General features: G+C 39.5%; 2 protein-coding genes across 2 annotated transcripts in view; one reads left to right on the top strand and one right to left on the bottom strand.

The window, feature by feature from the left end:
* Window positions 1-15,164, top strand: part of SERGEF (secretion regulating guanine nucleotide exchange factor) — a 161,162-nt gene that overhangs the window by 89,316 nt on the left and 56,682 nt on the right. The window contains 1 exon segment of the mRNA XM_075712343.1: window positions 6,713-6,749. Coding sequence (XP_075568458.1) covers window positions 6,713-6,749 — 37 coding nt within the window.
* Window positions 1-15,164, bottom strand: part of GTF2H1 (general transcription factor IIH subunit 1) — a 227,247-nt gene that overhangs the window by 191,811 nt on the left and 20,272 nt on the right. The window lies entirely within an intron of this gene.

The raw sequence follows: 15,164 nt of genomic DNA, 5'->3' as shown, positions 1-15,164 counted from the left end.
ACATCTCAATCCATCCATCCTCAATTTGAGGCAAATGGTACATATCTAAGTTTTTCAATATGACCACACTTGCCTTGCAAGTAGACTTTGTGGGTGCACATGGTTGCTGTGATGTAAACCTTCTGTGAAATTGCTGACTGCTTTAGCAATTAGCTTTTCTTTCCTCCTTTTATTTTCATCTTCTGTGCCTGATCTCTTTAATGATAGCTTTATGTGGTTGTGATGCTTCCTACCTGATACTAAAAGATTGGTTGATTTTTGGTATGTGTTTTGGGTTGGGTTTTTTTTTTTGTTTTTTTTTTGGGGGGGGAGGGGGATGTGTAGGGTTTTTTCTGTGTAGGGTTTTTTGTTGGGTTTGTTTGGTTTTTTGGTGGTGATTTTTTTTGGTTGTTGTTTTGTTTTTCTTTGGAATTACTTCTGTTTCCATCTCCTGAAAGCACCTGAGACCCAAGCTGCACTGACTGAATCAGAGAAGTGCAACTGCATGCTGTTATCCACAAGAAGCTGTTCCTGGAAGTGTGGTGCTCAGTGAGTCGGTGGATAGCATAGCAGTTTCTCATGTATGGTTAATGTTGTAGGGAGGGAACATGTGCAGGGACTTTTATATATGTCAGTTATGGCACAGAGGGTGTAAAGGCAAGATCTTGGGGTTGGCTAGATGGCTTTTTGGTGACTGTAAGACAATTGGCAGGGCAGGATATTGAATGATTGGAGATGGGACTCTGAAATGTGGGTGGAGAAGCAAGGGAAATGGTGCACGGGGAAAAAGTGTTTTGTGTCTTGTGCTACAAGTGTGGCAGGCTTGGGATTAGTTTCACACAGGGAGGGCATAGATCATAACTCTGGAAGCTATAGAGAGTTACAAAATCTTTCTTTTGAAAGCTTACTGCATCCTGCCAATGTCTTAATGCATCTTCTCTTTGGTCAGGTGTGTCTCGGAGGAATGTTTTCTTCCAGACTTCAGTACGCATGCTTCGGTTTAAATTCTGTTGTGAATTTTCTTGCTGTAGTAGAAAGTAAAACTGCATATAGACTAAAAAGCCAATCACATAACAACAAAAAATTGACCTTGAGTAGGAGATTAGATTATTAGATTGATGAAAAATGGAAATGTCTTGTAAGCTATAGGACACTGGGCCTCTCATTTTTCAACTGATACAGCCAACAGCTAGGAACAGATTTAATGTGCTGTTCTTGGTGAGGTTGTACTAGTTTACTGCTAACATGTGTCACATTAAACTGTGCTTAGTCTTGTGCTTGCCAAGGAATGTGACTAGGTTAGCAAGCTGCCTTCTTATCAATCAGGAGTCAAATGATCCAGAAGAGGAACACAGAGTTCCTAGTGAAGGATCATTGGAAGCAGGACAGCTTTGCTAATTAGATTCCTTTATTTTTTCACATCAGTAGAATTCTGCATACAAATGTAGTTGGGCAGAGTCTGTCAAACAGTACAAATCATTGTTATGATACATTAATCAAGGGCATGGAAGAACAGCTCTGGGAGAGAAGATTCCCCTATCTTGCATAAGCTTTGATCTGCAGTCTCTTGGTCACCTCGTCTCCTTCCCTTAGGACTTCTGATCCCAGAAGGAATAAAATCTGTGTGTTCTGGCCTTGGCAATTTCCTTACAGTGAAATTTGTCAAAAGATATGAGATGCCATGACTAACAGCAGATACAAAGTCCTGGGTAAAAGTACTTATGTGCACACCCTTTTAATGGTTTCCTTCCCTTGCCCATCTCTCTCTCAAGAGCTATGCTTTTGTGCAATTAAAAAGTTAGAAGTGGTAGTGACTAGAATCTGGATGCAACTACTTAAACATTGTATCTTCATTCATCCTTATAAACCTATTTTGTATGTCATGCTCTTATCTCTGAGAAGTGATGGAAGCCTCCATATCCTTAAATGTTTTGGGAAATAGCTGCACTGTAGGGAATTAACCTGCACTCATAGGGCAGTGAACCAAAAATAAATGGCGTTGAGGTCCTTTTGTTGTTCTAGCTAAGCACCCTGATGTTCAGAAGCTTGTGAATTTTCATTCTGCAGTCCCCCTTGTGAGTCCAGCTCCCCGTGCCTCTTCCTTGCAACCTCCTGTACTGTCCCATCCCTTATGCTGCAGCACTAAGCTGACTTTCCCTGCAGTTCTGACTCGATCGTTTTCCTGATGGGTTGCACAACAGATCCTCAGTCCCTGGGAGTACAGGAAGAACAGAAGGAGTAGCCTTGTGCTCAAGGTACTATCCTGAAACTTGGATTTTTATACACTTTGTCAGACTTGTTTTGTTATAGTGCTTGGAAGTCCCTTAGAGGATGATTGACAAAGAGTATTTTGTTTCTTAATTACCTTTTGAAATTAGTGGGATATTGTATGTCTAAATATACACGAATTTTATCCTGTATATGTTTGTTTACTGTCTACAAAGGAGAGAACAATACTTTCTTACCTCACAGGACTGGGGGGGAGCAAAAGGAGGGATAGCTGTTCTTCAGAAAGAACTCTATCCCAGATATAAGAGGGAGGTGCTCTGTATTTACCCTAACCTCTCCTCTGAACTTTCTTCCCCGACAACATCTTCTTGAGTAGATAACCTCTTCCTAATGTGCTACATATATATGCACAGATTTTCTTATATATATGAATGTATATATAATATATTAAACGTTATTATTTTTAAACTTCATACAGTATTTTAAATATGTAAAAATCTTTTAATCTCAAGTGAAATACTTTCTCTATTTTGTGTAACCCAATGCTTTTACATTCAATCAATTAATCTTCGTTAGGGCTGGGCCATAGGTGTATCTGCAGGCTGCAGAAAGGTGTTGGTGTTTTGCCCGGAGTTAGTGGTTGCTGTGCTAAGGTCTTTCTTTACCATCCATGCAGCTTCTGTCCTGACTATTTATGATTAATAAAATGCTGGGCCCTTAGCTGCTTCTCACCACGTGTGTTAATCTGGATGGATGGATCTGAACTGCAACCATTGCTAGGTAGAAAACAGTTTGCTAACACACAATTTAAGGGAAGAAACAAACAATTTATGTATGGTTGAAAGGGCACGGATAATAAGGTAAATGAGTTCTGAGTAAAATGGTCCCTAAGCATCCTTTTCCTGCCTCACAGGTGTTTGTAAAGTGCTTTGAGATCATTTATATAGAGATCACAATATCCTTGCACAACTCTTCTCAAATTTTCCTCCAAACAGAGAAGAAACTTTAATATGAATTGTTTTGGGGTGAGGGGGTCATGTTTCTTTAGGCTCACAGAACGCTTCACTCACTAGCAGTGACTCTGATTTGTCTTTAAGATGAGTGATTTTTTTTTTTTCAATTAAAACAATGTAAAAACGTTGCCCAATTAGAAAGCATTATTGTCTTGTTTCTAAGGTCCCGTGAATGTACTTATCCACTGGGAGCACACAGATGTCTGTTGGAATTTAATTTCTCTGCAGCACGTTGGGGGTGGGGACAGAAGAGAAGTAGCCAGAAAATTATGGTTGCTGCAGTAAATACCAGGCTTTTCTCAGTGACCTGCACTGACTGCAGAGCTTATTACATCTAATGTAAGCATAAAACATCTGTTCAGCAATGCCGTTCTCTGGCTGGTCCGTATTTGTACCAGCAAATTACGCGTTCTTGGCTGATTGTTGCCTGTTGTGGGGAGTCATGAAGAAAAGGGGGTGTCACATTTTAAAGCTTATTGCAAAAAAGATGTTATGAAAAACCTGCAAGTCAGCATGGCTCATTAAGCAGTGGCAACCTTGCTTCACCTCTGTGGTGTGGTGCCTTCTGAGCTCCAGCATTGCAGGTGTGCAGGCCAGCAGGAATCCTGTGGGTGGATGGTGTAGCCTGTAGCGAGCAGCATGGAGAGTGAATAAGACTGTTGTTTCAGAAAGCAAACTTTAGAGTCCCCAAGGGTGTTTTTTGTTTGGGGATTCCTACAAAGTCAGTCTGTGTTGTCAGGTGGTGACACCCTACGATAAGGCAGAGGTGGTGAACCTTGTGCTCTCAATCTAGCAAATTCTTTGGAGCACGGTACTGCTGCTGGTACGTGGCGTGTGCTGTCCTTGCTGTGGGCCATCGAAGGTCATTCTAGGGCACTGCCTTCAGCCGCTTGCCATTTTGCTTGATTTCAGTCATCGCTGGCAAAGGTGGCACTTCCACTGAGGTGGCTTTTACCTGACCAAAAAAGGGGTGCAGCAGCACTTGCCATTTGTGCTTTGCAGTAGCTTTTACTGCATCAGGCTACAGAGCTGCAGTGAGCGCATCTGCACGTGTTGGCTGTGAATGGCTGTCATGGGGGCAACTCCCCAGAGCTGGTGAGTCTGTATAATGTAGCGATTCCTGGTCTGCTTCTACCCAGTTTGACTGACTCCCTTGCAACCTGATAAGCTCGCTAGTGGGTGGCTCTGAACGGTGGGCTAGATGAGTAGAGTACAAAGCTTTTTGAGGTCACCAGCATTTTTTTAATCTGGTTTGCAGGCTCTGTAGCTGCTGCTGTTAGATATAGGAAGAAAATGCTTCTTTGTCAGGGGACGTTTTATATTCTAAATAACACCTTGGTTTTTGGGTGGTTTTTTTCTGGGTGGTTGTTTTTTGGGTGGGTTGTTTTTTTTTAATGTGGTGTTTCTGAAAAGGGTCCTGGCAGTAAGTATGAGCCACCAGTCGGAGCAGTTCTTTTGTACCAATGCTTTTGAATTGGTGCCTGTGTTAGCATATTTCCTAGGGAAGTAGCTGAGATAGGATTATTCACACCTCAGATAAAATTTATTTATTTTATTAGCAGCAGCTTCAGTATCTCCAATTTTCAGCACTTGGTGAAGATGCAGAATTTGCTTTTTGCTAGAAAGCTTCCGTGTATGTTTCCACGTGTGGATCTTGTTTCCATGGCATCAACCTTTAAGCTTGAGAAGCATTGCTGGGACCATTAGCCAGTGAATAGGCATTAGGAATGAGCCCTGCTCCCATGTAGGGCTCTGACGTGTGGTGAGGATAATGATATGGGATATGGTGATGATTTATGCATTTTAACACTCAGGGCTTGAAACTTTGCCTGCCTGCAATATTGTGGAATAGAAGACTTTATGCTAGTGCTCTTGCAAAGGCATGGCTTTTCCTGCTGCTTTGTCTTGATTTTTCTGAAGATGAGTCCACCCTGGAGTGTGCCGTGACTTGAATTATTTTTCTTGTCCCGTTTTCCTGAATGCTTTAATGTCTTGGCTAAGCACCTCTATCCTGAAGAGTCTGTTTTGTCTTCCTTGCCATTGTTGTGTTAGGATGGCATTGACCAAATGTTTTCATGTCACAGCTGTGATGTGGGTGCATCGTGAGTAGTAGTGATTGCAGTGTTTATTTGTAACACAATTGCTCAAGCCAGTCTGCGTGTCGGTCCTGGGTATCTCTCTTCCGGTAAATGCTCAAGCACAGTGGGCTGAGTACAAGGTCTGTTTTGTTAACTTCTATGGTTTTATGTTATGCAGACATTGATATGATTGCAACAGTTTCTGTGGCCATAAAAACTATAAAGTTATTAATGCACAAAACCATATAAAATTTTGATGGTGTGGACTTCTATTTTTTAAACATACTTCTGCTTTATATTTTATCATTGCAGATGTACTTCTAAGAAGTAGAAGAATGTGCTTATTAACTTTGTCCAGCTCAGTAGTACGTGTAATTGGCAGCTAGGTGTAAGACAATGAACCGGATACAGGATTTTGAGGGGATTGCTTGTGTTTAAATTTAAAACTTGAGGGCAGTCAGCAGGGTAACCTTGTGCAAGATGATGTCTGTATTACGTCTGACAATTATGCCAGCAGTGACATTGTCTCTCCCATTGAATTCTTTTGCAAGCCCTTGCAGTAGGGCAGCGGGCTGATGTTGGTGCCTGTGTTGCCATCATTTGTGAAGAATTTAGGAGAGCTTAGTGAGTGATACTACGTGATATAGGCTAAAGCAACTTAAACGTGACATGTTCACAGCAGCTGCAAAGAAGAAAGAAAAATACACTGAACTATGAGTTTGCTTTGAAAAGAAATTTATAACTGATTTCTATCACTAATGAGATTGGGAGAAAATGTTTGCATGGATTTCTTTCTTTTTTTCTGCAGCTTTTAAAAATTAAACCAGCCTGCTACTAATAAAAGAGTTGAGTTCTATGGTATTTTTTCTCCATTCTAGACAAATGACCATAGGGATCATACTCCTTTAGGTTTATCACACTGAGCCTGTATATTTTGTGCAGTTCTACAGGGATCTGGAAAAACAGTATAGATAAGAGAAATGGAGATCTTCATCCCCCTTTCGATTCCCAGCTGTCTCTGTATGGCTCTCATCTTGCAAAGGCTTAATCTGTTTTTGCTCTATGCACATTAATAGTCTTGTTGGATCCAGTGGATGTTGTCAAGGGTGTGATGTTTTTGCAGAATTGTGGTCAGTCTTGCTCCTGAGGATTGAAATGTCAGTGGTGACTGCATTTTGAAAAGACAATGCCTGTTTATTAACAAAACAAATAAACATACCCACCTGCCACCAAGCCGCTAAGTGAGACTACAAATGAAATTTCGTTTAAAAGTGAAAGCACTTCAACCTTGATTTTGCATCCTACAAATGGTAGTTGTTTGTTTCAGGTTAATTTTTAATTTCCTGTCATAATTGTGGTTGCCTTCCTACTGGTAAGCGGGTTCTCTTTCACTCATTCATACTTCTTTTTCAGATCGCATGTGGCTCAGAGCATAATCTGGCAATAGTTGGTAAGTAGCTTAATTTTATATCAAATTTTCTCACCTTTTTTCATTTTTAAGTAGCACAAGTTGAAAGAAAAATGTGCACTTCAAACATATTGAGTTATTAAGGGCATTGTGTGCAGCTGAAAGGAGGAAAGTAACATATAGATGTGGAGGAAAGAAGAGGAGAAACTGGTGGCATAAGTGCTGCTGCTGATGAGGTCCCCTTGTTGACCAGCCCCTGTAGGGAGAGGGGGGTTGATGGATGTAACAGCAAAATACATTTGCAAAGTGCTGCAGCCTGTTTTAGAATGCAGCCATTGCAGCAATTCAAGCTGCAGATTCAGAGTAGCATCTAAGCTTGAAGCTGGTCAAAAGTGTCTTTGTTTAACATGGAAATTTTCAATGAAAAAAAATCCTGGGTGTTTTGTTGTTCGAAGCTCGGAAAATCTTCAAAATGCCAGGCAATAGTAGTCAGGGTCTTTAGCGCATCTTAGTATCATGCAGCTGTTGTAATAATGATGAAAGTACTGGGAAGCTAATGTTGGTGGAAAAATTGCATCTTGTGTACTAATTCCAGGAACAATCAGATTGTTGCTTTCTTGTGATGAGTTGAGAACCAAAGTTTGATACGTGATTGCTATTATTTATAATTACACTTTTAAGAACATTTTTAACTGTAGATTTTTCAGGTGCTTTATAAAAGAGGTTACCATAATTATCCCCATTAATAGACAGGGTGAGAGAGATGAAGAAAGGAATTCTATGCTAATCAGAGCTGGAAGTGAAACAGTCTTCTAAGTTTCAGTCCAGCGCTCCATTCACATAGACATTTTTGATTGCCATGACTGATGCTTTGAGATGCTAAGTGAAGAATTTCCTTGATTTTCTTAAGTGTGGTATGACAGGTGTGGAGAAACCAGCTATTTGGTATCCAAGCTGCATTCCATGTCCTAATTTTTAAGGTATTTATTTTAGCTTGGTGTCTTTATCAGTTTCATTAAGTGGCCACAGAGGTGGTGTTCTGTATATGTAGTATATTTCCATATATACTGTAGTATATTTTCTAATTATCCTTCTACCTTTAAACCTTGTAGCGAACTTGCTAACTTCTACTTCGTTTATGGCTGGCTTTAAGAAAAGATTTCCCTTTACTTTCTCCTTACTTGTTCAGTGTCACACGCCTCTATTAATTGTCAAGCTGGTGCTTCTGAAAGTCGACTGAAGAGCAATCTGAAGAATCACATTGTGTTTCTTGCTGAATTGATGAAGTAAAAGTGTACTGCTAGCATATTCCTTCAGTGTGCATGAAGGCAAAGCATTGAGTTTGAACAACCTTCTCTCTCCTTATGTCCTTTTAAGCTTTCTGCCTTCTAGGCAGAAATATCTGGAAAAAATGGGTAGGGGAAAGAAATTCTAGAAGTTAAAATAAACAAAGAACTCTGCATATGTAAAGAACATCATATGCCTGTCTAAGCTGAGTGCTACACTCACTGAATTAAATGGGAAAATTGTCAATGCTGGAAGCTAGTCGATTTTATTTTAAGGACAAGAGAGATGTGAAATTACTATTTTTTTGAACTAAAAAACTATGATACATTTTATTTCTGAAATGAATTTTTACATATGCTTTTAAAAGCTTGACTTTCTAGAACATTTTGTGGTAGGATTTCTCTGATCACTTGTCACTCTTAGTTCAAAGCTGTCAACTGCTATCTTCCTTAAAGATATCACACAGGTTTCCGTAAATATGTCTACTTGATTGTACAATTTTCTAATAGCTTATAATTCAAGCAGATTTTATTTAGGACAACTATATCATTGTTTTTTTTCTTAATTAGTAAATGCTTGAATGATTGACTTTTAGACTGAAATAACTCAAGTTTGATATGAAAGGTAAACTGAAAAGCAAGCCTTTAACACTATAATATTCAAATCACTATTTTTGGTTGTACATACAAATGTGTTTCTGCTTTTTTTTTTTTGTTGCATCATGTTTTAAATAGAAACATTTTTAAGACAGAGAGGCTAGATTTATGATTCATTTCACAAATGCTGAAGTTGTGTTCCAGTCATCTTGCTGATGATACAAACTGATTTGTAGGGCTAGCAAGCAGTTAGTTTTTTCATGTTACTTTATATAGTCTGCATCCATTTGTACGGGTCAGTTATTTGAATTCTCTTTTCTTGCTTTCTTCTACTGAAGTCAGTGCAAAATTTGGCCGTTCTCTTCACTGTGATGGCACTGACTCCTTTTTCATGGGTAAATTGGAAGAAATTCAGTTTTCATTTGATCATGAGGTAAATGTTTGATATAAAGGAAAAGGTGGTGCGGGATGTCTCCAAATATACCTACTTGATGAGTTAAAAGTAATAATTAGTACACGAAAAAGTGTAAACTTCACTTCTAGTTCTTGGTGAAAACACATTTTTGTTTTGGATTGTTTTTTGTTTTGATTTGGATTTGGATCCTGTGACACATTCTAAAATTGCAAGTATTGTAATATTTTTCATGTCTGTATGACCTTTCACTTGAAAACGAAAATCCCTGCCTAGTAAGAGAAAACCTTGCACTTTTCACCTCAATCAAGGATTAATCATCATGGGAGGCAGCCTATTTTTGATTGAAAAAATGAATAATTATTTAATAAATGTTGTATAACATCTCACATCTGAAAAACATCTTCCAACACTGAAAACTGTATGTACTTACTGAGCACAACAAAGGCTGGCTTTTCATTGTGAGTATGATAGCACTGTGTAACACTGAACTTCACCATATTAAGACCAAATTTTTGAATGATTGAAATAATAAAACTAAATCACTGTGACAAAGTTGAGCTTTTCCAGGTTTGGGAGTCTATAGTGTTTTCAACACTGAAAAAGTAAGGAGGTTTGATTCTTACCCTAAAAAGCATGTGATTAAAAATGGTATTTATGGAGAAGGCTCTTATCAGGTTCCTACGGGCTCCCCACTAAGACTTTCATCCTCCTTTTTTTTAAAAAAAGAATAGTTATCCTTTAAGAGAACACTTAGCGTGCCACATGCGGCTCATACAGTGCTGCAGCTTAAATAATCAAGCAATATTAACTATGCAAAAGTAGAGTTGCTATAGAACATGCATGTCTTGACTATACTGCAACCACAGGGCACAGGACAGAATGCCTTGAAGAGCCTCCAAACGCAAATGTATTATTTTAATAAAAATTAAACATAGAAATTTTATTCAAGCCTCCTTGAAATAGTTAAATAAAAAAAAAAATCATTACAAGGATGACACTTCTATAGTCTGGCTCCCCAAAACCTTGGTAAAGCGTAATATCCCTTTTTGGTCTTGCTTTTAGTAATTTCCTGAACCTGTATAAACCAATAAAAATCTTCAAAAAGAAAGATACTGGAGGATGTGTAGGGAGAAGTGCTTGTTTTTAAAAGTTTTAAAAGCTTATCAGCTTCAGCTGAAGTTCATCTTTAAAGCAGCCTTCAAAGGGGGAATTTGGGTCCACTTGACTATATGTTTACAAGCAGTTATTTCTTACCTGGTCTGTGCATGCCTGCAGTGGTGCAGTGGCTGATCCCAAATCTAATTGGTGTTTTTTCTGCTAATGTAACAGCTAACTTGGACACTTGAAGCATTTTTGTGTGTTTGGAAGGGAAAGACATGGACCTTTCCAGTAAACATTTTCTGGTATGGTGTTTCGAAAGGGAAAAGCGTTTGGACGTGTGGCTACTTCAAATAGTGCAAAAGGCTTTTCCTTGCACTTTCATAGTCAGCATGGTGAACTCTGACTTCTGCTCAGGACTATGTTGTTTTCTTGCATGGATGATTTAACACCTCCTTCAGTGAGACAGTCCACAAATCTCGGCTTTGATACTGCTTTGATAGTGACCCACACTACAGGAGCACTGTCAGTGCAGGTGATGGCAGTGCAGCAGTGTTCACAAGAAGGAATTGGGCTTTGTGATTACTGTCATTGTGCAGTTACTCCCTTGATCTTGTCTCTGTCTCCTCTGGACTTTTTTCTTTTCAGGTTAGCTACTTAGCACTGCTTTTTCCCTCTGAGTAAGGGTAGTGGAAGGGGCACCGTGTAATTAATGTTACAACAACAACAAAAGCCAAAATGGCCAAGCTGGCCACCCAACCATAAGCGTGTTTTGCATGTGAAAGCACAAGTGACATATGAGGAGACAAGTCCCTGTCTGAGCACACTGAGCACCATTTCATTGTGTTCAATGCAACAGCATTTTCATAGAACATTTTTAAAAACCACTTCTCAACTTTCTGCTAAATAATAGGCCCCTCCAGAAAAGGGACAGGTTTGTCTCCCACAGCCTTTTTTGTTTGCTGTATTTTAGAACGTGATCTGTTTCAAGATTCTGTCTTTTGTGGCTCATGTGCAACCACTGCTGTAAATATGACATGGTCATTCCTGTCCCTCTGAAGCTGCAATTCATCCAGTTGGAGAGTAAACAGTAATACTAAATTTAATGAACGAATAGTCTCTGTAGAGGAAATTTGGGTAAAATAGCCCTCCACTCAAATGGCAGGTTGTGCTTCAAATGCTCTAAACTAAAGCGTGCAGTAGTGTTAGAGGGGTGGTAAAAAAATTATTGTTCCATGATCTGTCAAAATTTGCTCTTCGATGTTCTTCTAGCGTAAGAACATACAATTGTGAGCTGGAAAACAAATGCAGTAAACTAATCCCAAATTTAGGGAGCTGGTGATACACATCCTAAAATGATGGTGATGTTAATGGCATCCCAAACACTTTGTTTCCACATTTTGTAATAAGAAAGCTGAGGGATTCTTATGTGGGAGCCATTACCTCTTAATTAACGAGGTCACGTTCTTTTAGTGAAGTTCCATGATTCCAACTAAATTATTGTATAAAGCATCAGTTGAGGAAATACTGTAACAGATTATGAAAGGCATATTTCTATGGCAGAGTGAGCACCAATGGGGAGAGGAGACTGCGCAGTCTGATGGACGGCTTTCTGCATTATGCTGACAGTATTATTTAGATGTTCGCAGCAGCTTTACGAAGCGGCAGATGGAGTCATGTGTCTGACATTCGGTCCTGGGGGGCTCGGCAGTCTGTCACAAAGAGAAAATCAGAAATTCTCTCTCTTGCTTTTCATATTGCTGTAGTATTTGGAGGAATCTTCAGCACACGCAGCGGAGGGCACTGGTGTTCAGCAAGGAGCCTCAGTCTGCTAGTCTATTGCTTTATTTATTATGCATGAAAAATCCCAGTGCACCCCGGGTTTCTATTGTGAAGGTTTCCTGGCAGACCAGCACGGAGTCATGTTGCAGCACGCTGTCTCTTTGCATTGCAGCACTAATCACATTCTCTGCTTATTAAAGGGCACCTGGCAGGACTTCGAGTAACCATCACTGTTGTCGTTTTCATGAGGGTTACGTGTCGGCCTTCTAAATTTGTTCTCTGGCAGAGCCATTTTGTATGTCGTTTAGCTGTTAATCTGGCTTTGACTGTTAAAATAGCTCTTCGGAATATAAACTGCTTTGGTTATATTCATTATAAAAAGGCAGCCTTGCTCATATCATTAATTTGAGCACCTGTCTCAGTGTTTTCTACAGAGCTAGGTACAGATCTGACATCACAGTTTTCCTGTCATGTTTAGGTACAGTGAGCCCTGACAGTGCTGTTCAAATGTCTTTTTGCTTTGTGTTACTTTTCTGTAGACTTGTTTCATGCTCCAGGCAAACTAATTGTTCCTCTGGTAAGATAGAAGCTGAAAATGAATTTCAAATGTCTGATTTTTTTTTGTTATTTTCAGCAAGAAACCCTCACAACACCTGATCATCTGATCTCTTTGAGCTTCTTTTCCAAGGGCTAATGGAAAGTCAAGCTGCCAACTATTTTATGAATTTGTGGGTGTAAGGTGATGGGGAGAGAAATGAGGAAATGCTATTTTGAGCATTTGGAAAAGTCTTCTGATGGGACTAAAAAAAGTTTTGACTCAACCAAATTGTCTAAAATCAGTGGCTGCTGGTTATAGGAAAGGGAGGATATTTTGCTGTGAAAAGCTAATTAGATCCACAAGAAAAAAATGGGATTGCATTGACCCCCTAGAAAGAAACTCCATAGATTAAGATAGGATCTGGCTGTACTGCATCTTCTATGACTGAAATGAGTCTAGATTTTACAGCAACCTTCTCTTCCAGGCTTTGTCACTATATTGATGCATATTTTGGGTGATTTGACTCTGCAGAATGCTTTGTTCATCTTCCTCTTTTCTCTGTGTGGCATGTCAATTTAGACTGTGAAATCTTTGGAATCAAAACTGCCTCTTAGTGTACTTTAGCACTGCCTAGCATAATGGGACCTGATTTTTTTTTTTTTAAGTACTGCATTACAACTAATAATAGTTGCAATCACTTTCCTTCCCCTCAGAGAGGCAATTTTAAAATATAATTAATCTTGGTGTGTGCATCTCTATCTTAATTTATATCATTTAGCATATAAACAGGTAGTAATGCAGTGCTTGTCATATTGTTTATGGTGTGGTTTCCTGTCATTACCAAATACAGAGCTGCCTAGGCTCTGAAGATAAAAGCTGTTATTTTCCATATAAAAAGCTCACCATTCATCTGGAATACTGTGTCCAGTTTTGGGACCCTCAATACAAGAAAGACATTGAGGTGCTGGAGCGTGTTCAGAAAAGGGCAACAAGGCTGGTGAAGGGTCTGGAGCACAGGCCTTATGAGGAGCAGCTGAGGGAACTGGGATTGTTTAGCCTAGAGAAGAGGAGGCTGAGGGGAGACCTTATTGCTCTCTACAACTACCTGAAAGGAGGTTGTAGTAAGGTGGGTGTTGGTCTCTTCTCCCAAGTACTTAGCAATAGGAGGAGAGGAAATGGGCTCAAGCTGCGCCAGGGGAGGTTTAGGTTGGAAATTAGGAAAAATTTCTTTATGGAAAGGGTTGTCAAGCACTGGAACAGGCTGCCCAGAGAGGTGGTGGGGTCACCATCCCTGGAAGTGTTCAAAAAACGGGTAGATGTGGCACTTCGGGACATGGTTTAGTCTAGTCTACCCTTGATTGGTTTAGAGTAGACTTGGTAGTGTAATGGTTGGACTGATGATCTTAAAGGTCTTTTCCAACCTAAACGATTCTATGATTCTATGATTCTTCTAAAATTTTTAATTGAACTTTACATATCACCGTGATGTCAGCTTATAGTTTGTCTAGAGTTGAGCTCTTGTGCACTAACTGTCATTATGTTTCCCGCGAGACACCGTATCACATCTACAGGGATAATTCTGCTGCATCAAGAACCCTACAAAAGATGGGTGAGAGGCAAGCATGCAATATTAACCTCTGGTGACAGCTAAAACCATCAGGCTGGAACTATGAGTGGCAGTTAAAGGAGACAGTTGTCATAGGAAGCCAGCAAACAACCAGCAAATGCTACCAAGCAAGAATTTTACTTGAAGCAGAATGAGTAGAGAGCTCTTACAGGTATTGGTGAAAAGGAAAAATCATTCCACCTGGTTTTAGAAAATCATGGAGGATGGGAAGACTCTTAAGAATAGGAGCTGCAGTACAGATGCATGCAATCCTTTGTCAGAGGGTTCACTGGGTGGGTGCTAAGTATTTAGAAAACATATTAGACTTTATTATATTTGTTTACTTGCAGCTTTTAAGTAGAGCAATTACTTTAAAGTATAAGAAAAATATATCCAATATATCTAAGGCATATTTATCTTAATTTTCAAGGAAGCAAACAGGAGTCACCTTGCTCACCAAAGAAAGGTTAAGGGTTTGTTGGCTATAAAATGAAATAAAGGGAAGGACAAATATCTGGCTTCAGGGAGTCATCTAGAGCATATAGGAGAGATGCTCACCGAAGTAAAAGCACAAGGCTAACAAAGCAGCTGAAAGCACTTGGAAGTGCAACAAATTAAGGCTTCAGTACTATCCTACTGAGCAACCCCTAAGTAAGCTGTGCAGATAATTCTGGGTTCTGTACATGTAACAACATTGACACTTAACTTCTAAGTGTATCGTTGAGTAGAAATATTGCAACTTAAGGGTTGACAGGAGGGAAAGGTGGTTTATATTTAGAAAGGTGGCGTGAGGAGTGCCCTTACTGTGCTGTGGGATTTGTGGCCCTCCAGGAGTGAGTATCTTGCTGTACAGCCTTGAGTTGACACCCACATGTTTGTGTGTACTCGCTATCCAGCTCCTTTATGGAGCACTAAGAAATTCGTCTGTCAGTGCACAAATAAATATGTGTTACCTAGCTTAGTTAGTTACATGCTATAAATGAATAATCTCTGAAGCTTTTTTCTTCTGATATGTTTTTGTGTGTGTGTCTTACTAACACCATCTTAAATACTCAAGGCAGCTTTCTGCTTAATAAAAACATCTGAAGTAGGCATTTTTTGAACTTTTGAAATTGGCTTGACCATGAGTTGGGGT

Source organism: Pelecanus crispus, chromosome 6, assembly GCF_030463565.1.
Source record: "Pelecanus crispus isolate bPelCri1 chromosome 6, bPelCri1.pri, whole genome shotgun sequence".
Classification (NCBI taxonomy): domain Eukaryota; kingdom Metazoa; phylum Chordata; class Aves; order Pelecaniformes; family Pelecanidae; genus Pelecanus; species Pelecanus crispus.
This window is presented reverse-complemented; position numbering and strand designations above follow the sequence as displayed.